This window comes from Bufo gargarizans, chromosome 2 (assembly GCF_014858855.1).
Source record: "Bufo gargarizans isolate SCDJY-AF-19 chromosome 2, ASM1485885v1, whole genome shotgun sequence".
Taxonomy (NCBI): domain Eukaryota; kingdom Metazoa; phylum Chordata; class Amphibia; order Anura; family Bufonidae; genus Bufo; species Bufo gargarizans.
The window spans coordinates 294,181,362-294,206,817 of NC_058081.1; the positions used below are offsets into that span (position 1 = coordinate 294,181,362).

The 25,456-nt window shown below is 44.9% G+C and overlaps 1 protein-coding gene across 3 annotated transcripts in view; it reads left to right on the forward strand.

The window, feature by feature from the left end:
* The first annotated feature begins 665 nt into the window (after window positions 1-665).
* Window positions 666-25,456, forward strand: part of USP15 (ubiquitin specific peptidase 15) — a 121,117-nt gene continuing 96,326 nt past the window's right edge. For 2 of the 3 annotated variants that reach the window (XM_044280394.1, XM_044280392.1), the window contains exons 1-3: window positions 666-780; window positions 18,339-18,466; window positions 19,752-19,882. In XM_044280394.1, coding sequence (XP_044136329.1) covers window positions 692-780; window positions 18,339-18,466; window positions 19,752-19,882 — 348 coding nt within the window. In that variant the 5' untranslated portion in view covers window positions 666-691. Of the gene's footprint in view, window positions 781-18,338; window positions 18,467-19,739; window positions 19,883-25,456 lie in introns of all 3 variants that reach the window. The other variant, XM_044280391.1, reaches the window with a different exon arrangement.

Here is a 25,456-nt window from a genome sequence, read left to right on the forward strand (position 1 = left end):
ACTACTGGGGACGGTGGGGGACACTATGGGGGGCGGTGGGGGACACTACTGGGGGCAATGGAAGGATATTACTGGAAGTAGTGGGCGACATTAATGGGGCAGCGGGAGACATTACTGGGGGGCAGTGAAAGGGCACTATAAGGTTATTACTGTGGGCGCTATAGGTACATTAGTGTGGGATCGTGGTCACTGAGGGTGCGACCAGGCAAGGCGGGGGGAGGGGAATGAGTGGCAATCCAAAGTTTGCCATGGGCCCATAGAACTCTAGTTACACCGCTGAATTCCAGGTCCATGTGGAACACGGGCCATGTGAATGGGCGCTATAACATGTCCGTGCCCTGTCCTGCACACAAGCAGCACATAAACGTGAAAATGACTGGTCTGAATGGACCCTAACGATAGGTCACTATTAACCTCCCCTCAGGGAACATTGCTGGGGGTGCACTCTGGCACACTATTCCCACGGACTAGACTGCGGTTGTCTCAGAAGCCGCCAGCCTTCCAGAATGACTGCCATGTCCTCCTACACAGCGCTGCCGGCCAGCAGCTGACAGGACTCCGCGCTGGAGAACGGTCTCCACTGATTGGCTGCTCCGTTTCCCTGGCGCACACAGCCGCTCTCCTCTCTTCCCTTACTTCCCAGCAGTGACGTCACTCCCAGGATGCAGCGCGCAGCTGTCAGTGCAGGAAGATGGCGGAGGGCGGAGTGGTTGATCTGGAGACTCAGAGATCCGAAGTGTCAGCGCTGCTGAAAACCCCTCTCCGGAGAGGAGACACCTGGTGAGTGCTGCATGGGCGAGTGGGGGCCCGGGCGGGACAGGCAGGAAGGCCCAGAATGGGGGGAGGCGAGCTGTCTGGGGCGTAGATGGGCAAGACGGCTGGTGAGTGACAGTGAAAACATCTGTATCATGCCAGCCCCGAGCGCTGCTACCGGGAACGGGGTCACCTGTTCATTGTCACTCATCCCTACCCTGTGGCCCGAGGCGCACCGTTCCCTCCCGTCATACCCTGCACTAGAACCGGCCGAGGGCCCTGCGGACTCCAGTGCTGTCCCCACACGCTGGCCACTGCACCCTCCACCTGTCACCCTCAGCTGTCCCATGTGCCCAGCTGTCACCCCGGTGTTGTAGCTACTCCACAGTACGCCTGTCACCCCTGTGCTGCACCTACCCCTGTGTCACCCTACAGTACACCTGTCACCCCGTACTGCACTTACCCCTGTGTCACCGTACAGTACACCTGTCACCCCTGTACTGCTCTTACCCCAGTTTCACCCTACAGTACACCCCTGTGCTGCACCTACCCCAGTGTCACCCTACAGTACACCTGTCACCCCTGTGCTTCACGTACCCCTGTGTCACCCTACAGTACACCTGTCACCCCTGTGCTTCATCTACCCGTGTCACCCTACAGCTGAAATTTGTCTTTGGTAGCCCGAAACGCGTAGACAAGACTGCTATTTTTGTAACTGATGGATGAGATTTTACCGCAAGCAAAATAAATTTACATTCCTTTATCAAAGTGGAGCTGGATTTCTTCAAACCCTTTTTGTATACTTGTCACCCCCCTGTACTGCACTTACCCTAGTGTCACCGTACAGTACACCTACCCTAGTGTCGCCCTACAGTACACCTATCACCCTGTACTGCACTTACCCCAGTGCCACCTTACAGTACACCTGTCTCCTCTGTGCTGCCCCTACCCCTGTGTCACCCTACTGTAAACATGTCACCTCTGTACTGCACCTACCTCATTGTCACCCTACAGTACACCTGTCACCTCTGTGCTGAACTTACCTCATTGTCACCCTACAGTATACCTGTCACACCTGTACTGCACTTACCCCAGTGTCACTCTACAGTACACCTCTTACATCTGTGCTGCACCTTCCCCTGTGTCACCCTACAGTACACCTGTCACCTCTGTGCTGGACTTACCTCATTGTCACCCTACAGTATACCTGTCACATCTGTGCTGCACTTACCCCAGTGTCACTCTGCAGTACACCTGTCACCGGTGTGCTGAACCTACCCCTGTGTCACCCTACAGTACTCCTGTCATCCCTGTGCTGCACTTACCTGTGTCATTCTACAGTACTCCTGTCCCCTCTGTGCTGCACCTACCTCATTGTCACCTTACAGTACACCTGTCACCCCTGTACTGCACTTACCTCACTGTCACCCTACAGTACAGCTGTAACCCCTGTACTGCACGTACTCCTGTGTCACCCTACAGTACACCTATCACCTTGTGCTGCACCTACCTCACTGTCACCCTACTGTACACCGTCACCCCGTACTGCATTTACCCCAGTATTACCTTACAGTACACCTTCACCCTTATACTTCACCTACCTCTATGTGACCCTACAGTACACCTGTCACCCCTGTGCTGCACCTACCTCTATGTGGCCCTACAGTACACCTGTCACCCCTGTGCTGCACCTACCCCTGTGTGACCCTACAGTACACCTGTCCTGCCATTACCTCTGTGTCACCCTACAGTACAGTTGTCACCCCCTGTACTGCACTTACCCTAGCGTCACCGTACAGTACACCTGTCACCTCTGTACTACACCTACCTTAGTGTCACCCTACAGTACACCTGTCACACCTGTACTGCACCTACCTCACTCCCACACTACTGTACACCTGTCACCCCTGTGCTGCAAATACCTCACTGTCACCCTACAATACACCTTTCATCCCTGTACTGCACCTATCTCAGTGTCACCCTATAGTACGTCTTTTAACCCAGTATTTCACTCCTGGTATTCGTAAGCTACCTTAGTGTCACTCTACAGTACACCTTTCACCTCTGTACTGCTCCGACAGCCAGTTTCACCCTATAGTACACATGTCACCCCCATACTTTACCTACTCCAATGTCACCCTATTGCCTTCATCTGTCACCCCAGCAGTGCACCTGTCAACCCGGCACTCCAGCTACCCCACTGGTATCACATACCACACCTATCACATACTGCACCTACCACACTGTCTTTCTACTCTACAGCTCTCACCCTCGTACTACAACTACCCCGCTGTCATCATATACTACGTGTATCAACCCCATACTCCAGTTACCCCACACCTGTTACCCCATACTGCACCTACCACACTGTCTTCATATACTTCATATCACCCTTGTACTGCACCTACTCTACTTTTATCATATATTACATCTGTCACCCTGGCACTGTACCTACACCCATGCCCCCTATGAACTATACCACTCCCCCCTATATTACACCTACCTTATTGTCATCATATTAAGTACACCTGTCACCTACCCCACTGTCATCACATAGTTCATGTGTCACCTCACCTACTACATCTATCAGAAACCTTCCCCGCTGTCACCACATTTAGTACACCTGTCACTTCGATGCTGCAGCTAACCCACACCTACCCCCACTGTCACCGTGGTTACTGCACCTGTCACCTCCCTCACCACTACATTGCTCAGACCCCTGACCCACTGTCCCCATATTTAGTACACCTATCGCCTCACTACTACACTTCTGCTGGGGTACACAGCTACTCCACTGTCGTCATAGTGATTTCACCTGTCGCCTCACTGCCAGAGCTAATCTATTCCTATCCCGCTGTCACCTCACCTACTCCACCCATCATCTTATTACTACATTTATCACTCCACTGTCCACTTACCTCCCCCATGCAACATTTTACATATACCCACCGCACAGTCACCATTTTAACTACATATTTTACTCCACTACCACAACCATTATGCATCAGTCCCCCTAACACTACACCTGTTACACTATTCCTGCGTCTGTCACCCCACTGTCTTTATGGTAAAGCACTGGCTGAGTTACGTAATCCCAGTTTGCAGAATGCGTTCTATTGTTTCATCATGACGGTGCATAATGTGATGTCTTATTACATAAGAAAATGGTATTGAATGTCCGCATGAGGTGTGAAACTACTTCTGATTCCTTCTTGTTTTGCCATACTTAAAGGGGTTTCTCAGCCTTTTATTTTGATGACCTGTCGTCAGGATAGATACCAATATCTGACAGCTGATGAGTGGTGGTGCTGGAAGCTGGACCCCCACCAATCTGATAACGACGACCTTTCCTGAGCATAGGTCATTGATATCTAGAGAGCGGAGACCCCCTTTAAGCCTCATGTGCATGGCGTTATTAGGGATCTGTAATGCAGCATCCATAGAACTCTATGAGCCTATACTGGATGATTTCATTAAAAAAGAATAATGGCCTCCATTGTTTCCTGAGTTACAGAGCTACCCCCCTTAGAAACCTTACTTTTAGGGAATAGTACAGTGTGGCTGGCCTTCAAGGCACAGCCTATGTAACTTCCACTGCCATGCCATATAATCCATATACTGCCTGTGAGCAGTAAAGACAGCTGGTGCCAATGACTCTCAGCAACAAGCAGCACCCCCAAAATACTGTTCAAAGGAACGGTTAGAGTACTGTGCTGTGTACCAGCGGTCATGTCTTTGCCATGCCAGTAGTACTTTGGATTAATTCAGATCTTCGCTCAAAATGATGAACCGTATAAGCGCTCATTCACACGACCGTCTCCATTTTTGCAGATCTGCAAAACACGGATACCGGCCAGGTGCCTCCCACATTTTATGGAATGCAACATCCTTCCCCATGATAGAAATGTCTATTCTGGTCTGCAAATACGGGCAAGAATAAGACATGTTTTTTTTATTTATTTTTTGCGGGGCCACGAAACGACATATGGATGCGGACCTTTTTGAGGCTCCATTGAAATGAACGGGTCCGCATCCGATCCGCAAAAGTTGCGGATTGGATGCGGACAGAAATATACGGTCGTGTGAATAGGCTCTAAGATGAAAACTGAAAAGGGGGCCTTTTTAGTAACGCTCTGCACCAGCTTTCTGGCAGAGAAAATGTGTACATTTTTGTGTTTTGTTTTGTGCCAAAATTTGTCACCTCTTTTTCTGCGCTCAGCGCTTTTCTCAAATGGTGGGAGGAGCCTACACGCGTAACAAAACTTGTGCCAGAAAACTAGCATAAATTTCACTCCTTGGTACCGTCAATTAAATTTTCTGGCGCATGGAAGTCCCAATGTAAAAAAAGGTTCTTCCCCCTCGGGTTGTGCCGCCTTTTAGTTTTTAACCCTTCTGACAAATGGGATCAGTATCTTTCATGGAGTTGAAGACTTGTGGCCCACACTGCCTTGGATGGTTGTCTTACTACATAAGCCACCTGAGATTGAGCTCCAGATCACTGACTAGTGACCAGACATTGTTCATTATAGCAAGTCACCCCGGCCCTCAAGCATCCCGCCTCAGCATCACTGGCTGTACAATATTCATGCTGCTTTCATGCTAAATCTTACAAAAAGTTCTATTTCTGAAGGCGGCCCAACTAAAGGGGGATTCTGTTTTCACACATGGCCCTAGATAGCACCAGTAAGGGCTCAGGCACATGAATGAGTGCAGACTGGACCCATGTTAATTGCGGTCCACGATGCACTGGCACCGACCGTAGGGCCACCGTATGCAGACACAGGACCCATTCACTTGAATCTGTATCCCAAAAGAAAAATACAAAAAGCAGTGCATGCACTACTTTTTTGCGGTGCGGAACCACGGACAGAAAACCCACGGAAGAACTCCGTAGTCCTTCCGCGGGCTTCCAATCCGTGCATCTGTCCTGCACCCTATCTTCGGATTGCTGACCAGTTCGGTTTGTGGGCCGCCTTACGGGCATGTGCATGAGCCCTAAATAAAATGATCCTTAAAGGGCTTGTCCAATCTTCTTTGAAGAATATCCTCAGCATAGGGCATCTCTAGCTGATCAGTGGATGTATGACACCCCGCACTCCCGCCAATCAACTATGCTGCGCCGTCACCTCCCATTGAAGTGAACTGCAATGTTGAGAGTGCCGTGTACAGAGAACAGCTGATTGGCGGTGTCCAATACCCCAAACCCCTGCCGGTCAGCTAGTCATTCTGATGAAGGCTGGACAAAAGAAAACCTTTAAAAAAAACGGTACTTTGTGATGATCAGGTTGACAATTTGTAAAAATAGATAGGAACGCTTGTTCATGTCACTGTCCTTATTTATACGGCTATACAATAGTTCCCCCAAAATGTAATTCACAAGCGATGAGGAACTTGTCTACCCCATTTAGGGGTTCTCATACTTATTCCATACATAATACTTTGTCTGAAGGTTACTTTAAGGCCTCATCCACACGACCGTTGCCTAGCCGTGGCCGTACTGCAGACCACAAACAGCGGGTCCGCAATATGCGGGCACCAGCCGTATGCTCCCCGCATCACGGATGTGGAGCCATTAACTTGAATGAGTTCGCAATCCGGAGCTGCGGTGCCCAATGCACAGAACGGCCCCACAACAGCCGTGTGCATAAAGCCTTAGGCCGTTCCGTTTTTTGCGGGTTTTTTTTTTGTGTAGATGGTAATGTGCAGTACTTAATGTATCTGTATCTCCCAGGAACTGTAGTAAAAGTAAGAATATATTTGCAGTATATGTTTATTTCTTTTATAGCATAATTGGTTGATATTGTGTACTTAGATTTATACGACATATGCAACACCACCCACCCACAGCGGCCAATGGCGACACAAATTAGCAGATTTTTTGAGGAATTGCCATCAAATCTGCAGGAAAAGAGTGAGACGCTCTTTGTAGCTGCCTTCTGGCTTCTCTGTGAGGATCCTGGAGTTTGTAGTCTGGTATTTGGACGTTTTCTAAACTACAAAACCCCTTTGAAAGTAACCTAGTTTGGGGCCCCTACACTACCAGAATGCCATTATGCAGCTGGGGTTGATGGTCCGAAACCTGCTCATTGCAAACCCATCGATTCCCACAAAAAAATAGTACATGAAAACCAAACCAGGAAAAGAGTCCAGGACTCTTCTCTAGTGCATCAGATGCATTTACAGTGACCGATGAAGCCAATTGCAGTACTTCGCTTCACTGTTCATGTGCCTAAAGAGCAGTGAGGTGGCATGATTAGCACAATGTGCGCACACCTGATGTTGCCAGCGAAGAGTCCTGGACTCTTCCTGGTAAAAGGTTGATTTTAATTTACTATTATTTGTGGGGATGGATAGATTTGCTATGGGTGGTGTTTTTGTGGTGACGCATAAAAGGAAAGTTTTGGGGAAAAATGCAGCTTTTTGCAAGTCTTTTTCTCTCAAAGAGCACTATGATCATGACTACTGAAGTCTATAAGAAGATTTGATCAAAATTAGACAGCTCACCACTCTTTAGTGAAACCGCTTGCACGGGAAGGGATCGAAGATTGGATCAGTTGAGGAAGGCTGGACGGGCCGAAACGCGTCCTGTAATATGGATTATATGATGAAATAAAGCATACCTTGAATACAGAAATAAGTACGCCTGCTGGGATTTATCTGATATAAGAAGATTTGAAACACACCTTAAAGTTTTTTTGCCTTTTGGTCTTTGCTTTGGTTATATGGTGTTTTTCCCACAAGTGTCTCTATGGGACTAGAAAAACAACAGAAAAACATGTTAAAAAATTTAATAAATTGGGGGAGGGGGGACACCAAAAATAATTTCATGATGTGTTTTACAACCCAAAAAACCCCCCGCAGAAATAAAAGTGTGTGTTAAAGAACCCTATGGAAAAAGTTGTGTGTCCCCTACTGGGACTATATTACAGGTTGTGAAAACCTAGCTATTAGTTGTGCATCCTACGGTTTATCTCCCAGACCTGCATCTGGTATGTAGTCATTTACAGACGAGATAAGGTCTTATCAGCACGATACTTCAGAACAGTAGCTGCCATATATAACCGTCATCTCATTTTAGAAAGCCCTCTTTATTCTCTAGTGACAAGCCTATACTGTGAAACAGGAGAACGTGGACAAATAAGGAAACGGACCAATATACTTCTCGCTGATTTTATTTCTTTGGCGATTGTTTTATGTATTAATGACTGAAGGCTACATTCACACGAAACGGGGGTTCAAAAACAGCAAAACAGTCCATTTTTTATGGCCATTTTTTCACAGATGCCTTTCTAAAAAACGGCCTCCTTGAATTGCATGGGTGCTGTTATAAAAACGGACAAAATAGGACATAGCTTTTTTATTGACTGACATTTTTCACGGCCCATAAAAATAAATAAAAAGGCTGTGTGATTAGAACCATAGACTGCAAAACAGCCACTGACACGTTTAAATGCCCCTAAGGGCTCATGCACACGGCCGTTGTTGTTTTGCAGTCCGTTTTTCACTGATCCATTGTTCTGTATCTGAGGTTTTTTATTCTCTGGTTTAAGTCCTGTTCCAGTTCTGTTATTCCACAAAGCATATTCGTATGGTTTCCGTATGCAATCCGTTTTTTGCGGATCGGAAACAGTAACTCAATCGCCAGACACATGAGCAATATGGACTGGGCATAGCATTTCTACAGTATGGATCCGCAAAATTCGGATGAAATACAGATGATATACGGATGTGTTCTGTGTGCGTTCCGTATTTTTTGCAGACCCATTGACGTAAATGGGCCCTCGGACCGTGATTTGCAGACAATATATAGGACATGCACTACTTTTTTGTGGAACGGAAACAGAATGCACACGGAGTACCTTCCATTGTTTTTGCTGACCCATTCAAGTGAATGGTTTTGCATACGGTCCGCAAAAAAAATAAATAAACGGAATGGAAGCAGAAAGAAAATAAGTTTGTGTGCATGAGACCTAAGTCTGGAGGCCTCCCCCCACAAAGCCCCACTTACTTGTAAAAGATGGCAATTGAAGTGAAAAGTCGCAAATATGGCGTGCATCATAACTTGCGACTTTTTTATGCCGTAATAGTGGTGTGATCACTTTGATAAATGCCCCTGAATGTCTTATTTAACTCCTTAACAGCCTCCCGACCGCCTAACGCAGGGATGCGTCCTGCGGGCGGCCGGGTTATTCTTCCTTGACGCGTCAGCGCGTCATCTCGCGAGACCCCTAAAATGCCAGGGCAGTATAAATACCCCACATGTGACCCCATTTTGGAAAGAAGACACCCCAAGGTATCCTGTGAGGGGTATGGTGAGTTCATGTAAAATTTTATTTTTTGTCACAAGTTAGTGGAATATGAGACTTTGTAAGAAGAAAAAAAAAAAAAAACATTTTCCGCTAACTTGTGACAAAAAATAAAAACTTCCATGAACTCACTATGCCCATCAGCGAATACCTTAGGGTGTCTACTTTCCGAAATGGGGTCATTTGTGGGGTGTTTCTACTGTCTGGGCATTGTAGAACCTCAGAAAACATGACAGGTGCTCAGAAAGTGCGTAGATTATTTTTTTTGCACCATAGTTTGTAAACGCTAAAACTTTTACCCAAACCAATGAATATACACTTATTGCATTTTTTTTTATCAAAGACATGTAGAACAATAAATTTAGAGAAAAACTTATATAGAAATGGAGTTTTATTTGAAAAATTTTACAACAGAAAGTGAAAAATGAAATTTTTTTGCAAAAATTTCAGTCAATTTTGATTAATATCAAAAAAAAGTTAAGATGTCAGCAGCAATGGAATACCACCAAATGAAAGCTCTATTAGTGAGACGAAAAGAAGGTAAAATTAATTTGGGTGGTAAGTTGTATGACCGAGCAATAAACCGTGAAAGTAGTGTAGTGCAGAATTGTAAAAAGTGGTCTGGTCATTAAGGGGGTTTAAGCTAGGGGGGCTGAAGTGGTTAAAGGGGTTATCTCACCAAAACTATTTATCTCCTGTCCACAGGTTGGGTGATAAATGTTGGATCACTGATGGTCTCACTGCTGGGACCTCCAGTGACCCTGTGAGGGTCTCTGAGTCCCCTTGCTGAAGGAAGTGGTACTGCACATGTTGATTCATGAGGCCCATTCACTTTTTTGGGACAGCACTGTCTTCATCAGTCCCATTGAAGTGAATGGAGTGGTGGACTGACTCTTCCACTCCATTTACAGAGAGGAGTCAGAATCCAATGTTTACCACCTACATTGTGGATAGATAGTCCATTCTTCTCATGGGCTGACCCTTTCAAAGACTGGGCCTATCTATTTTGGCTTGCAGGGTTGGAGGCTTTTTTTTTTAAATTATAACCGCCTTCCGAGAGCCATACATTTAATATATTTTTGTTGATGTACATATAATATACGAAATATATATATATTTTTTGTGATAAATCTGCATTTTTTTCTCTTCAGTTTGGGGAGGGGGGATTTGTTTTTACACTGTTCACCGCGAGGTGTAAAGGACCTGTCAACTTTATCCTTAGGGTCAGTACAATTACAGCGATACCTAATTTATATAGGATGTTTTATGTTTTCTACTTTTGCTTTTGTTTCACCACAAAAGCAGTGGCCTGTAGTTTACAGACAAGCTGTAGTTTTCTTTTTTGCTCATTTTTTATTCTATTTTTTGAGTGGTAGAACTTAAAGGGGTTGACTCATCTCAGACAATGGGAGCATATTGCCAGGATATGCCCCCATTGTCCCGCTAGGACCCACACCTATATTGAGAACAGAGCCCATTCACTTCAATAAGTCCTCCAACCGCCACTTTGTGGGGCTCCGTTCTTGATATAGGTGCAGGGACCCGCACCTATAAGACAATGGGGGCATATGCCCCCATTCTCTGAGATGAGACAACCCCTTTAAAAACAGCTTTCTTTTAATACTCTGCAATACTTCAGTATTGCAATGTATTATGTGTGTATTGCAATGTCAGGAAACCTGTGGCTTATGGAAAGCCGTATGTCATGTTAATAACTTGGGAATATTTTTTAGATCGTCTAACCCTAGTATCAAAGCATTTTACAGGAGAACGACAGCAGTCCATGACCCTAAGCAAATAGATGGTGGGTGATACAAGAAGACAGTGACCTAAGACACACGAGTAAATTAACGAAAGAGTGGTTGAAAAAGATGGTGTGTGTTTTTGGGTTGGGCAACTCCAGACATTATATTGAGATGCTGGGGCATGATCTCAGTAGGGCTGTTCAAGATATCTTACATATATGAAGTAACTGAAAGACATTTGCAGGGGAGAATAGTCCAGAATTCCTCCTCAGTGTTTTACCAATCTTAGGCTACTTTCACATATGTGCTTTCGCTGTTCGGTTTTGAGATCCGCCATGGGATCTCAAAACCACATTAAAACGCATCAGTTTGAATAATGCAACCATCTGCATCAGTTCAGAACGGATCCAGCATATTCAGTTACGCAAAAACGCTGCTTGCGATTCCCGGCATTCTCTGGCAGGACTGCCGGCCAGATCACCCCGCCGCAGATGTGAAGCTAGCGTACACACCAGGTAAAGAGAGCCACCCGCATGATGTGTCATTAACTTGACTCATTTACCCCTGTAAAGTATCCTTAGGTAGCAATCAGACCACATTTTAATAGCAGTCAATGCTGAAATCAAGGTTATTCTAAAGCTGAGATGCACAACCTAAGGCCTTCCAGCTCAAAACTACAACTCCCAACGTGCCCTGATAGCTGTAGGCTATTCAGGCATGCTCGGAGTTGTAGTTTTGCGACAGCTGGAGGGCCACAGGTTAGGCATCCCCGTTCTAAAGGTTTCACTTTTTCTTGCAGCGGTATATGATCTAGTAGTTTGTTCCTCTTTTTCCACCATTCACAGCTTGGGAAAACTGGTTTTCTTGGCTGCTACTACCACTACAATTGTCAGCTAGTCTGTAATTATTCACAATTATTAAGCATGACTTATGTTAAAAGTTATAAGACGCTGATAAAGTAATGTGTATAAAGTATTTATAGTTCTGGAAAGGAGATGTTTTGTCAGGTATATTATTCATTGGGTAGAATGCATGCTTGTTTTATTGCTGTAAGGTGATGCGGCGCAGCGGGACCTCAAGTCAAGGCGCATCATGCTGTTCTTAGTGAAAATGAAATGCTAAATGTTTTGTGCCTTCAAAGCTTTAGAGTTCATACAATTGTGTTATATGGGAACAGTATCTCCGAGCTGGATTGCTTGTAACTCTTTATAACCACTTACAGCCAGGAAATGTAGTGAATGCCCTTCAGAGCCGGGCAGAGAGGTTTTCTGTTCTGTTGAAAGAGTGGCAGGGAGGTGGGACCATCTATGATGTGCATGTGTCCTAATTTGGGTTATCTCATGAGAACTGATCCCTATGGTGTGCATTTAGTTTGACCAAAAGGACATTAAAGGGCTTCTGTCACCCCACTAAACAGTTTTTCTTTTTTTGTGTAGTTATAATCCCTATACTGCGATTTATCCATACATAATGTGATTAATCATTTTGGTTCAGTAGATTTTGCTAAAAACGTACTTTTATAATATGTAAATTACCTGTCTACCAGCAAGTAGGGCGGCTACTTGCTGGTAGCAGCCGCATCCTCCTATCATAATGACGCCCCCTCCTCATGTTGATTGACAGGGCCAGGGAACGGGATCGTTCTCTGCTGGCCCTGTTTACATTCAAAATCTGGCGCCTGTGCCGTACCTGTCTTCAATCGGCGCAGGCGCACTGAGAGGCGGACGCTCGCTCGGCCGCTCCATTCTCAATGCGCCTGCGCCGGGTGTAGATGTGACATCATCGGCGCAGGCGCATTAAGAATGGAGCGGCCGAGCGAGCGTCCGCCTCTCAGTACGCCTGCGCCAATTGAAGACAGGTACGGCGCAGGTGCCAGATTTTGAATGCAGACAGGGCCAGCAGAGAACGATCCCGTTCCCTGGCCCTGTCAATCACAATGCGGAGGGGGCGTCATTATGATAGGAGGATGCGGCTGCTACCAGCAAGTAGCCGCCCTACTTGCTGGTAGACAGGTAATTTACATATTATGAAAGTACGTTTTTAGCAAAATCTACTGAACCAAAATGATTAATCACATTATGTATGGATAAATCGCAGTATAGGGATTATAACTACACAAAAAAAGAAAAACTGTTTAGTGGGGTGACAGAAGCCCTTTAATAATCAATGGGTTCGAGGGTTAACGTCACTCATAAAATAGAAGGTATCGGTAGACTTGGAACAAATCACTGCTGAAATAGATGACCGCATAGACAAGATTATTCATGCAACACCCGCTCAGGACAACCAAAGAGAAAAAAAACTATGTGAGATTTATTGGTGACAATCTTGGCATGAATATACCAACGGACTTTAAACCATGACAAATGTATTAGTTACTCATTAGCATATATAAAAATAGTAAATATGACCATTCAATCACAAAAATTGTCCCTCAAGCAAAAAGATAATAATTTTCTCGGTTGTGGGGCACCAGTGGATCCCTTCTGGAAATCCTGACACATTTCCCCGTTTTCATTGGTGTCAGGATCACGATTTAGACTCGGGATGTAAGCTTTAAGGGTCACCAAGATTTTAACGTGACCTCCCGCTTTGCTACTTTAAGGCCTCTTGCACACGACCGTATGGCTTTTTCAGTATTTTGCGGTCCACAAAAAACAGATCCGCAAAAAATACAGATGACGTCCGTGTGCATTCCGTTTTTTGCGGAATGGAACAGCTGGCCCCTGATAGGACAGTACTATCCTTGTCTGTTATGCGGACAATATAGGACATGTTCTATCTTTGATCGGAATGGAAAAACGGAAATACGGAAACGGAAGACATACAGAGTACCTTACTTTTTTTGGTGGATCCATTAGAAATGAATGGTTCCGTATACAGAACGCAAAAAACAGAACGTAAACGGAAAAAAAAAAGTTTGTGTGCAAGAGGCCTAAGTCACAGGGTTACTCTAAATGTTCCCCCTTTTGCTATGTGACATCCACATCTAAGATATTAGCTGCCACCACTTGTCATATTAAGCAGACAAAACTAGGTAACTCGCAATTACCCAATCAAACCAACTACTCTTTCTAGCATTCACAGGGTTTATACACCAATATACGGAACACTTCTTTTAAAATACAAGAAAGCTGATATTAAAGTGAAGTGTACAAAAAATACAGTTATCCAAAGGTAAACATACAATGACATAATGATACCAATGCAATGCAAATAATAAATGTAGGTGGAGGGTGCCGTCTGTATTACACAGCCAGCACCCGGCCCCTGTCATTGAGAAACCTCCTCCCCACCTCTGTATTATCTACCATGGTGGCAGCGGCAGCTTCACAGCACCCTCCTCTTAATCTTTTCATAGGTGGCAGTGGCCGCCATGTCATAGTGTGGAGGGACTTCCTCCTTCTCCACCGTGACGGCTGATGAGAACATGGTGGGCGGTGCGCACTGTGGTGTCTAATTATCGATCCCGGTGCAAAAAGTATTGATTGGGTATGGAAAGTTCGATACCCGGTGCAACCCTACAGTCATTGTGCCTCTGCATGAACAACACAGGCCTAATTTCAACTTCATGGAAAACAATGCAGGAGACTGGGGTGCCTCAAATGGAGTGGCCTGCACCTTCTCCAGACCTGAATCCCATTAAAAACCTATGGGATCAGCCTGGTCACCATGTAGAGGCGCATAACTCTGTACCCCAAAACCTTAATGACCTGAGGGCCGCCCTTCAAGAAGAGTGGGATGCCATGCCTCAGCAGATAATAAGTTGACTGTGAACAGCATGAGACGTCGCTGTCAAGCTGTAATTGATGCTCAAGGCCACATGGCAAGTGATTGAGACATTGACATTTTTGTGGGGGTATACCCACCACTGTTGTGGGCTTTTGTTGAGATGATGAAATCACCGTTGTATGCTTCTACTTAAATGATATAATATCACTGGAGTGTGAACTTTTTCACTCCAAAGCCAAATATCTCTAACGTTTTGTGAGTAGTGTATATACCACCACAAATGGTTCTTCAGGAGATAAGAGAACATGTTAGTACACAGAGAGTCAGACAGTAGCCTGAATGATGAGAGATATTAGGACAGATACAGTTATGAATATCGTAGGTACCACATAGGGGGAACAATCACTGTTCATATACATGTGATGCCCTCTATCCAAAATGACGGGTCGGGTACAATTAAATTGATCACCATTGCTGATGGATATGTAGATACAAAGAACTGAATCTTCCAGTAACTCAGGCCACAGGTCTCAGCCTCTCAATGGTCCACAATAGGCCTGAATAGAGTAGAATAAATGTCAAAACAAAGAAGAAGCTCCCTTAAAAAATGAAACACAGGTGACAAAAAAAACATAGGTCTAATGCCATATGTACACACACATGATTATACATGTATATTGTATACAGACATAGCCCTGGGCCCCATAGCTATTTAATGAAAATAAATATCAGGGACAATAATAGCATACGGATGCTTGCAGAGTTAGCACCCAAACTCTTAATTCAAATTTCTTAACTCATTTTGATATCCTGAAACAAGAGCCATTGAAAAGCGATTGAAGGTGTCGGCTTAAGGGCTCATGCACAACCGTATGTATTTTGCGGTCCGCAAAAAATACAGATGACATCCGTGTGCATTCCGTATTTTATGGAATGGAACAGCTGGCCCTTCATAGAATGGTACTATCCTTGTCTATAATGTGGACAATAATAGGACATGTTCTATTTTATTTTTTTGCGGAACGGAAATACGGACATACGGATAAAAAATGCACATGGAGTAACTGCAGTTTTTTTGCGGACCCATTGAAGTGAATGGTTCCGGATACGGTCTACAAAAAAAACGGAATGGACACGGAAAGAAAATACGTTGTTGTGCATGAGCCCTAACACAACTAGTTTACTTAACATGTCTAGTGAAGCATGTGTGTTAATTCTGCTACATCTGTACATGAAAGATAGGGGGTGGCCCTGAGCATACCAAGAATGGAAGTAAAGGCTGCATACCAGAAAAGCACCATATAGAAAGACTGTGGGGATCATTTATGAAAAAATATACGCCACTTTTTGGCGTATTTAAGGAGCAAATTTTGTTGCAGAGGTATTTTCCCCTTGTACGCCACTTTAAGCCTCTTTTCTCGAGTTCCAAAAAAAGCTGCAGTGGCGAGGGCGAGATGGCAGGACCGTCTCATTCATCATTTTCTATGCCTCTTTTTAGCGTAGAAGCTGGCGTAGATTTAATCTTGTTGATCATGTGCCTAAGTTATGTAGAGGCCTGCACCTCTACATAACTTAGGCGTATCAAGCTGCAGTGGACAGGGACTAAATCGTTGGTCTTAGTAAATGTCCTCCTGCATCCATAGGCAATGTGCTAAAGGCATTCCTATACAGTCAGCCACTGCACCGTCCCAATATATATAGGGGGGTAGGCCCGCTTATGGCTGTCCCAATTAAAAACATACAGTGACCCCCTGGGCTAAACAAAAGAGGAAAACAAGAGCAAGAGGTGATCAATGACTTAAAGGGCATCTGTCAGCAGATTTGTCCCTATGACACTGGCTGACCTGTTCCATGTGCACTTGGCAGCTGAAGACATCTGTGCTGGTCCCATGTTCATAGGTGTCCTTATTACTGAGAAAAGATGGTTTCATATACGCAAATGAGCCTCTAGGAGCAACAGGGGTCTTGCCTTTAGGCTGGGTTCACACCTGAGCGTTTTACAGCGCGTTCCTACGTGCTGTAAAACGCACAACAGGCAAGAACCAATGATTCCCTATGGGAATGGTTCTCACCTGGGCGTTTTACAGCGCGTACGATCGCGCTGTAAAATGCCCGACGCTCAAACAAGTGCTTGAGCTTTTTTTGGGGCGTTTGTCGCGCGTTCCTGCACATAGATATTCGGGAACGCGCGACAATGTGCGCACGCCTGTCACTGTATGCGCGATTGTAAACGCCCGTACAATCGCGCATACAGAGCGCTCGTTTCAGAACGCTCAGGTCTGAACCCAGCCTTACACCTTGAAGCTCTGCTCTCTGCAACATTTGCGCCCTCTGCACTTTGACAGGGCCAGGCAGTGAAAATGTCATAATAATTAAAGAAATTTTTTTTTTTCATACTGCATCCTTCTTTTGTAATCATTTACGTCGCATTTTTATGTTTAATTATGTAAAGCTGGAATAAAAAACAAACAAAAAAAACCACACCATACACTAAGTGCACCAAAATTGAAAAAGAATGCTGTTGTGTCCTGCATTTCAAAATTACCATAGACTTTAAGCTAACATTGGAGCTGGCTTTTTTTTGTGCACAAATCAGGAAAAAAAAAGGCACAAACAACTAAGTGTGAATTCAGCCTTAGGGTACTATTACATTTGCGTCAGAGGATTCCGGCAGGCACTTCCGTAGCCGGAACTGCCTGCCGGATCTGGCAAAACGTATGCAAACTGATGGCATTTGTCAGGCCGATCCGTCTGACAAATGCATTGAAATGCCGGATCCGTCTCCCCTGTGTCATCCGGATAAAACGGAACCGGTAAAAATATTTTTTGCATTTTTTTCCGTTTTGCCGGAACACTTAATGACGGATCCGGCACGAATACACTTCAATGTAAATTAATGCCGGATCCGGCATTCCGGCAAGTGTTTAGTCTTTTTGGCTGGAGATAAAACCGTAGCATGCCGCGGTATTATTTCCGTCCTGAACAGTCAAAAAGACTGAACTGAAGACATCCTGATGCATCCTGAACGGATTGCTCTCCATTCAGAATGCATGGGGATATGCCTGATCAGTTCTTTTCCAGTATTGAGCCCCTAGGATGGAACTCAGGCGCCGGAAAAGAATAACACTAGTGTGAAAGTACCCTTAGAGGTCATGCACACAAAATGAAAATGGCTCCATGTGCATTACATTTCTGTATGTCAACATGGCCGCTCCGATAGAACATGTCCTATTCTTGTCATTTTGCAGACAAGAATAGGCATTATTTCTACGGATCCGCAAAAAATCGGATGCAATTCGGATGTCTTACAGATGTTATCCGTATTTTTTGTGGATCACAAAATAAATACGGTCTCGTGCATGAGTCCTTAGGCCTCATGCACATGACTTGTTTTGGTCTGCATCCAAGCCGCATTAATTGTGGCTCAGATGCGGACCTATTCACTTCAGTGGGGAAGCAAAATATGTGGACAGCACGCCGTGTGCTGTCTGCATCCATGCTCCATTCTGTGGCCCCGCAAAAAATGAGAACTTTTCTTATTCTTGTCCGTTTTGCGGACAAGAATAGGCATTTCTATAATGGGCGGCCGTTCCATAAATTGCAGAACGCACACGGCCGACATCCGTGTTTTGAGGATCCGATGGTGTGCACGTAGCCTTATTTTTACCTTTGCCCAGTAAAGTTGCTCGTTATGGTTTGTATTACTTTTATATGTCTGATTTAACAGTTTGTCTTGTGTTTTCTGACAACCCAACGTATTTTCTCTTCCGCGTTCATTGTTGCAAGTTTTTTTTCTTTTTAGGTACTTGATTGATAGTCGTTGGTTCAAGCAGTGGAAGAAATATGTGGGCTTTGACAGCTGGGACAAGTACCAGATGGGAGATCAGAATGTGTATCCAGGTCCCATTGATAATTCTGGACTCCTTAAAGGTCATTCCCTTATATTTTTGAATATGTAAGGCAATGCATTTCCACTATATGGGTTCTACACTTTTATGTTGTGCTTTTATATAAGTGTGCTGGAAAGAAAATCTGCAAACAGAGGCCTTTACAGTAGCATCCTATTGTCATTGACTCCCATTGATGTCAGGGAAACAGGACCGTACACATTTGAATGCCATTTTTTTTTTCTTTTAAATAAAAATGCCCAGCAGGCTTGGCTTTTCCAGAAGTATACAGTTTTTTTCTCTTTACAATGGAAGTCAGTAGTAGCATACTATTGCATCATATTTTTTTTCTTTTGCACTATATGTTTTCATTGAATGGAAAAAACATCCCTCATCTGTATCCCACGTACATGGTGGCCTCACTCCTCTGCTGCATATATTATTACATTGCGTTGAGTGTGAGCATCTTACATCATTGTAATTCGGGCTGAGTCACTAATCCATTTTTATTCATTTGCCCTATTAGAGCCCAACTATATAGTTTTTTTAAATCATCATATCAATAATTTTTTTATGGAGTGCTGTGTCTTTAAGTTAATAAAGTTTATTTATATGATCAAAAGTATATATTTTTTCCCATAAGAAGTGATTTCATTTTAAAAAAAAAGTGGTAAAAACAAAACCAAAAAAAGGCAAATAACAGAATTGTTCCTATCCCCACCAATAAAATAAAAAAATGTTAATCCGTAAGTCCCATGGTGCCAATGAAACCACATCTCATCCCGCAAAAAAATAAACCCAAATATGGCTACATAGAAAGAAAAATGAAAATGTTTTAACCCTTGGAATGCGACGACATAAAGAACAATTGTTTTTGCATGAGACGTGCTACTATTGAGGAAAAGTAGTAAAAAAAAAAAAAACTATACATATTTGGTATCGCCATAATCATACTGACCCATACAATAAAAGTAATTGTGCCACACGGTGAACGTCATAAAGAGCTAAAAACATTATCCCACACCAAAAAAATAATAAAAGTGTATTAGTTATATGTACCTCAAAGTACCCCTAAAAGCTTCAATGCCACTGAAAAATGTTATTGTTATTAAAACAAAACTAAAAATACTAAAAAATAATCCAGAAAAATAGACAATTGTCCTTAAATTGAAAAGAAAAAATAAGGATGATGATGATTACTATTATTTTTGCAAAATCACACATCCCTAAGTGTAATATACAGCAACTTGTCAGATTGATTTTGAAACTGTATACATTTGTTAGTGGTATGGTTTCTCATGTTTAAATACTGACAGTCTCGTTCACAGATACTGATACACAGTCTCTCAAGGAGCATCTTATTGATGAGCTTGATTACATTCTGTTGCCTATTGAAGGCTGGAACAAGCTTGTTAGCTGGTACACAGTTATGGAGAATCAGGAACCCATAGCTCGCAAGGTACAGTATTTTATTTATGCTTCTATTTTATTTCATGTTGCAGTTTATAAAATCCATTTACTGTAGATAGATTCCAAGTAAAGGAACACTCCAGGCAAAACGTATATACTGTGCTGCTGTTAGTGAGGGGCTTAAAGGGGTTATCCCATCTTAGACAATGGGGGCATATCGCTAGGATATGCTCCCATTGTCTGATAGGTGCGGGTCCCACCTATGGGACCCTCACCTACAAGGAGAACGGAGCAGAGAAAGTCAAGGAGGGCGCACTGCGCATGCGCAGCATCCCTCCATTCATTTATATGGAGCCGCCGAAAATAGCCGGCTATTTCCATCGGCCCTATAAAAATGAATGGGAGCGGTGGCCGCACGTGCGTGGTGCACTCCCATTCACTTCAATGGGAGAGGCGGGGAAACCCGGGGTCCTCCAGCCACAACTCTCCCCGGCTCTGTTCTCTTGTAGGTGCGGGTCCCAGAGGTGGGACCCGCACCTATCAGACAATGGGGGCATATCCTAGCGATGCAGCGCTTGCCAAGTTCCAGCAGTGCCACAGGGTGTGAATGGAGTGACAGTGTGCATGCCGGACTGCTGCTCCGTTCATACAGGGACACAAGATCCCAGCTTTCTATGCCACAAAACATAGGACATGTCCTATACTTCACTGCAACATACAGACCATGGACACTTTGAAGTCAATGAGTCCGCACCATGATGGGGCATGCTTACTGTTATGTGGATTTGCATTTTGAGGACCACAAAACGCATACAGTCATGTGAATAAGCCTTTAATAAAAGGATCTGCCATTTTCATGTTTCAAGTCTCAATATAGGATTTTGACTAATTTTAAAGGGAACCTGTCACCTCCAAAAACCATCCCAGGCCGCCAGCAGTACCTGACAGTAGCCAGCAGCGCGTTTCCGACGATAATTTTCTTCCTGAAGCTCAGAAAACGTTCCTTTATCCTCTGCCGGCGCGCTTCTCTAGACATGCTTGAAATCAAGGGGGCAGCGGCCTCCTTACTTCAAGTCACGGTAACCACACACCCTTCCTCGCCCATCGCTGTGACTGACAGCCGGCAGCTTGGCTGGCTTTGCCGAACTTTCAGCATAAGCGCTGTCAGTCACAGCGAAGGGGCAGGGAAGGGGGCGTGGTTACCGTGACTTGAAGTAAGGAGGCCGCTGCCCCCTTGATTTCAAGCATAACTAGAGAAGCGCGCCGGCAGAGGATAAAGGAACGTTTTCTGAGGTTTTGTTTTGTTTCTGAATGCAGATGCAGCAATCGTCGTAAACACAATGCTCGCTACTGTCAGGTACTGCTGGCGGCTTGGGATGGTTTTTGGAGGCGACAGGTTCCCTTTAAACAAAGTAGCAAACACGTTGGCTTCTTAGCTTGTATTGATCTTCTTCCATGCTTACAGATGAGCCTCCCCATTCTCTCACTGGAGTGGATGATTAGACCTAAGGATGGTGCAGAATGGTGCTGGGGCCAGTATACTAGGGTAGTGTGCCTGTTGGCAAAATCTGTTTTATAGATTGTAAAAGTGCAGTTCTGAGTACCTTCTTGCCCCCACCCCCCATTTGTTGAATAAATTTACAATATGGATTACTGATATATTTTTGATCAGATGAGGATCACTGGATCCATAGCATCTACTGTGTGGAAATGAAGTCACTTTCCTTAGTCATTCCTATGAGAGCTGCAATGAAATCAGTAGAGAAACTGACTTCTTGGGGGAAATGTATCAAAACTGGTGCAAAGGAAAACTGACTTAGTTGCCTACAGCAACCAATCAGATTCCACTTTTCATTTTCCAGAGCCCCTTTGGAAAATGAGAGCTGGCATCTGATTGGTTGCTATGGGCAACCAGTTTTGATAAATCCCCTTCCTTATCTCCACACAAGGCGCTGTGGGATCCAGCAAGTGTCATCATATAATCTAACTGCCAGAAGTAACCGAGGCTGGAAATACTACAATAAATCAATCTATAAGTTTGTGAAATAAAGCATTATGTATACCAGCTCACTTACATACCTGTGGGACAAAAACAACTTTTTCTGGGGGTACCTATTGAGTTGACCTGCTCTGCCGCCGGTGTACATAAGAGAAGAGATGCGGAAGCACGCAGAAGGGCTTCCATGGACTTGCGCTTCCATGCAGCCGTGTCGCAAATAGGGCTGAAATGATTACTCGATTGAATTGAGTAATTTGACACAAAAAAATCCTCTGCAAATTTTTTGCATCGAGGATTCGTTTGTCTCATGTGACCACAGAGCGGGAGTGAAGCGATTGCTGTTTCTCACTGCTCCGTGGCCATCCGCCGGCCCGTACCGCACTGCGCTGGATCCTGACACATTGTCAGGTCACAGTGCACAGAAGCTCGCACTATGACCTGACGCTGTCTGACGTCAGGACGACAGTGCAGCGCGCAGAGAAGAAGATGGAGGAGCTGTGGAGCCACGCCCCTACAAGAAAGGTAAGTATTTTATTTCACTGGCGCTGGGGACATGGCACTGAAGGGGGGCAGCCTGGTGGCACTGAAGGGGGACAGATGGCAATGGAGGTACTGGGGGAGGGGGACATGGCAATGGAGGGGCAGATGGCACTGGGGGAATGGGGGACATGGCGGATGGCATGGAGGCACTGGGGGAGGGGGACATGGCAATGGATGACATGGAGGCACTTGGGGAGGAGGAAATGGCAATGTATGGTGTGGAGAGGCAGATGGCACTGGGGGAATGGGGGACATGGCATGGAGGAGCTGATCTGATGGCAGTGGGGTACATCACATGGCAATGGATGGCATGGAGGCACTGGGGGTGTGGGGGACATGGCAGTGGAAGGCATGGAGGGGCTGATGGCACTGGGGGAGTGGAGCTGTAGGCACTAGGGGAAAAGAGCTGATGGCACTGGTGGATAGTGGAGCTGATGGCATTGGGGGAACTGATGCACTTGGGCTGATCACACAGGGGGGAACGAAGGGTGTTGGGGACTGATGGCAGGGGGTCTGATGAGTTTTTATAAAGGAAAACAGTCAATGAATTTTTTCTTATTAGAATACTCGATTAAAGGGGTAGTCCAGGTTCAGAGCTGAACCTGGACAGCCCTCCATTTTCACCCAGGCAGCCCCCCTGACATGAGCATCGGAGCAGTTCATGCTCCGATGCTCTCCTTTGCCCTGCGCTAAATTGCACAGGGCAAAGGCATTTTTCTGAGTTCCGGTGACGTACCGGGGCTCTCTATGGGGCTGACAGGAACCCCGGTGACGTCACCGGCACTGATGGGCGGGATTTGGCTCTGCCCTAGCCAGTAAAACGGCTAGGGCAGAGCTAAAGCCCGCCCCTCAGAGCCGGTGACGTCACCGAACACACTGCTGGGCGGAAGTTACTGCCCGGCAGTGTGTTATTGAAAACAAAAGAGCTGGTGCCCTGCGCGATTTAGCGCAGGGCACTGGAGCGCATCAGAGCATGAGATGCTCCGATGCTAGGCTCGGGGGGGCTGCCGGAGTGAAAATAAGGGTATGTCCAGGTTCAGCTCTGAACCCGGACAACCCCTTTAATCGTAAAAATAATCGAGATTACTCGATTTCTAAAATAATCGTTTACTGCAGCCCTAGTCGCAAAGATATGTTCTATACTTTGCCGCACTGACCCATTGAAGTCACATGGCTAGCATTTGCGTTTTGTGGATCTGCTGTTTGTGGTGCACAAAATACTTACAGGCGTGTGAATGCACCCTTACTAATAGCTGTCTCTCTGCTCGTTTCTAACTCTGCAATCCATTCCTCCTCTTCTCTTCATAGACTTCTATGGCAGCTGATCCTTTAGAGTTGCATCGGGTATCGATACTTTTAGACCCGGATCGATACGATTCCGGGTCTTACTATTTAGCGATACTAGGCTGTGCTGCTGCGCAGCGTAGTATCACTTAGAGACCATGGTGCTGCTCTCGGCACTCACCATGTTCTATTCACCAGCACAGTGGAGAAGCAGGGAGTCCTTCCCTCCCTCTCCACTGTGACGCGGCTGCTGCTGCCACCAATGGGGAGATAGCAGGGAGGAGGAGGGAAGGGACTGCGGCCATTGCGCGGCCAATGCATGTAAAATGCAATTCTTGTAAATGCAGCGGGAGCCCCAGCAGTATAATGGCCCCCTTTCCCAATTTTACATATAACATTTACAAACAGTAAAAAAATACATATTACATATCGCCACGCCCGAGAAAAATAGGATAGGACTGTTCTATTATGGGCCTGATGTTCCATAACATTTTATTAAATGTAAAAAAGATTTTCGCATGGTATCGAGTATCGCAATACTTTTTTACAGTATCGAAATTGAATCCAGATGTTGTTATCGAGACAACCCTAATAGTAGGTGGATGTGCAATCTATAATTTTTTTTTTTTTCTTCATGTCAAAACCCACGCACGTATATACACAGTGGATATAAAAAGTCTACACACCCCTGTTAAAATGTCAGGTTTCTGTGATTAGACAAAGATAAATCATTTCAGAACTTTTTCCACCTTTAGGGTCCATTCACACGTCAACAATTTCGTTCCGCATTTTGCGGAACGAAATTGCGGACCCATTCATTTCTATGGGGCAGCACGATGTGCTGCCCGGATCCGGAATTCCGATCTCGAAAAATATAGAACATGTCCTATTCTTGTCCGCAATTGCGGACAAGAATAGGCATTTTCTATTAAGTGCTGGCGATGTGCGGTCCGCAAAAGACCCACGGACGTGTGAATGGACCCTAAATGTGATCTATAAACTGTACAACTCAATTGAAAAACAAACTGAAATCTTTTAGGTAGAGGGAAGAAAAAATATAAAAATAAATTAATATGGTTGCATAAGTGTGCACACCCTTAAACTAATACTTTGTTGAAGCACCTTTTGATTTTCTTACAGCACTCAGTCTTTTTGGGTATGGGTCTATCAGCATGGCACATTTTGACTTGATTTTCCCACTCTTCTTTGCAAAAACACTCCAAATCTGTCAAATTGTGAGGGCATCTCCTGTGCACAGCCCTCTTCAGATCACCACACATATTTTTATTCGGATTCAGGTCTGGGCTCTGGCTGGGCCATTCCAAAACATAATCTTCTTCTGGTGAAACCATTCCTTTGTTGATTTGGATGCATGCTTTGGGTCGTTGTCATGGTGAAAGATAAAGTTCTTCTTCATGTTCAGCTTTCTAGCAGAAGCCTGAAGGTTTTGTGCCAATATTGACTGGTATTTGGAACCAGGGCTGTGGAGTCGGTAGATAAATGCTCCGACTCCAACTCCTCAGTTTTTGGTACTTCCGACTCCTCTGTATTTAATATGCAAATGTATTTTATACATTCCTTGAAGGAAAGAAAGGCAACATACATGTCATTACCACAGAACTACTGGCTAGGAAGCTGCTGCCTTCTCCTTTGTGTGCTGATCTTCTGCTGAAGATAGGGTAGTGGGAGGATCCAGGAAGGGGCATTTAGGGTCTATTCACACGTCCGTTGTTTCTTTCCTGATCTGTTCTGTTTTTTGCTGAACAGATCTGGACCAGATCTGGACCCATTCATTTTCAA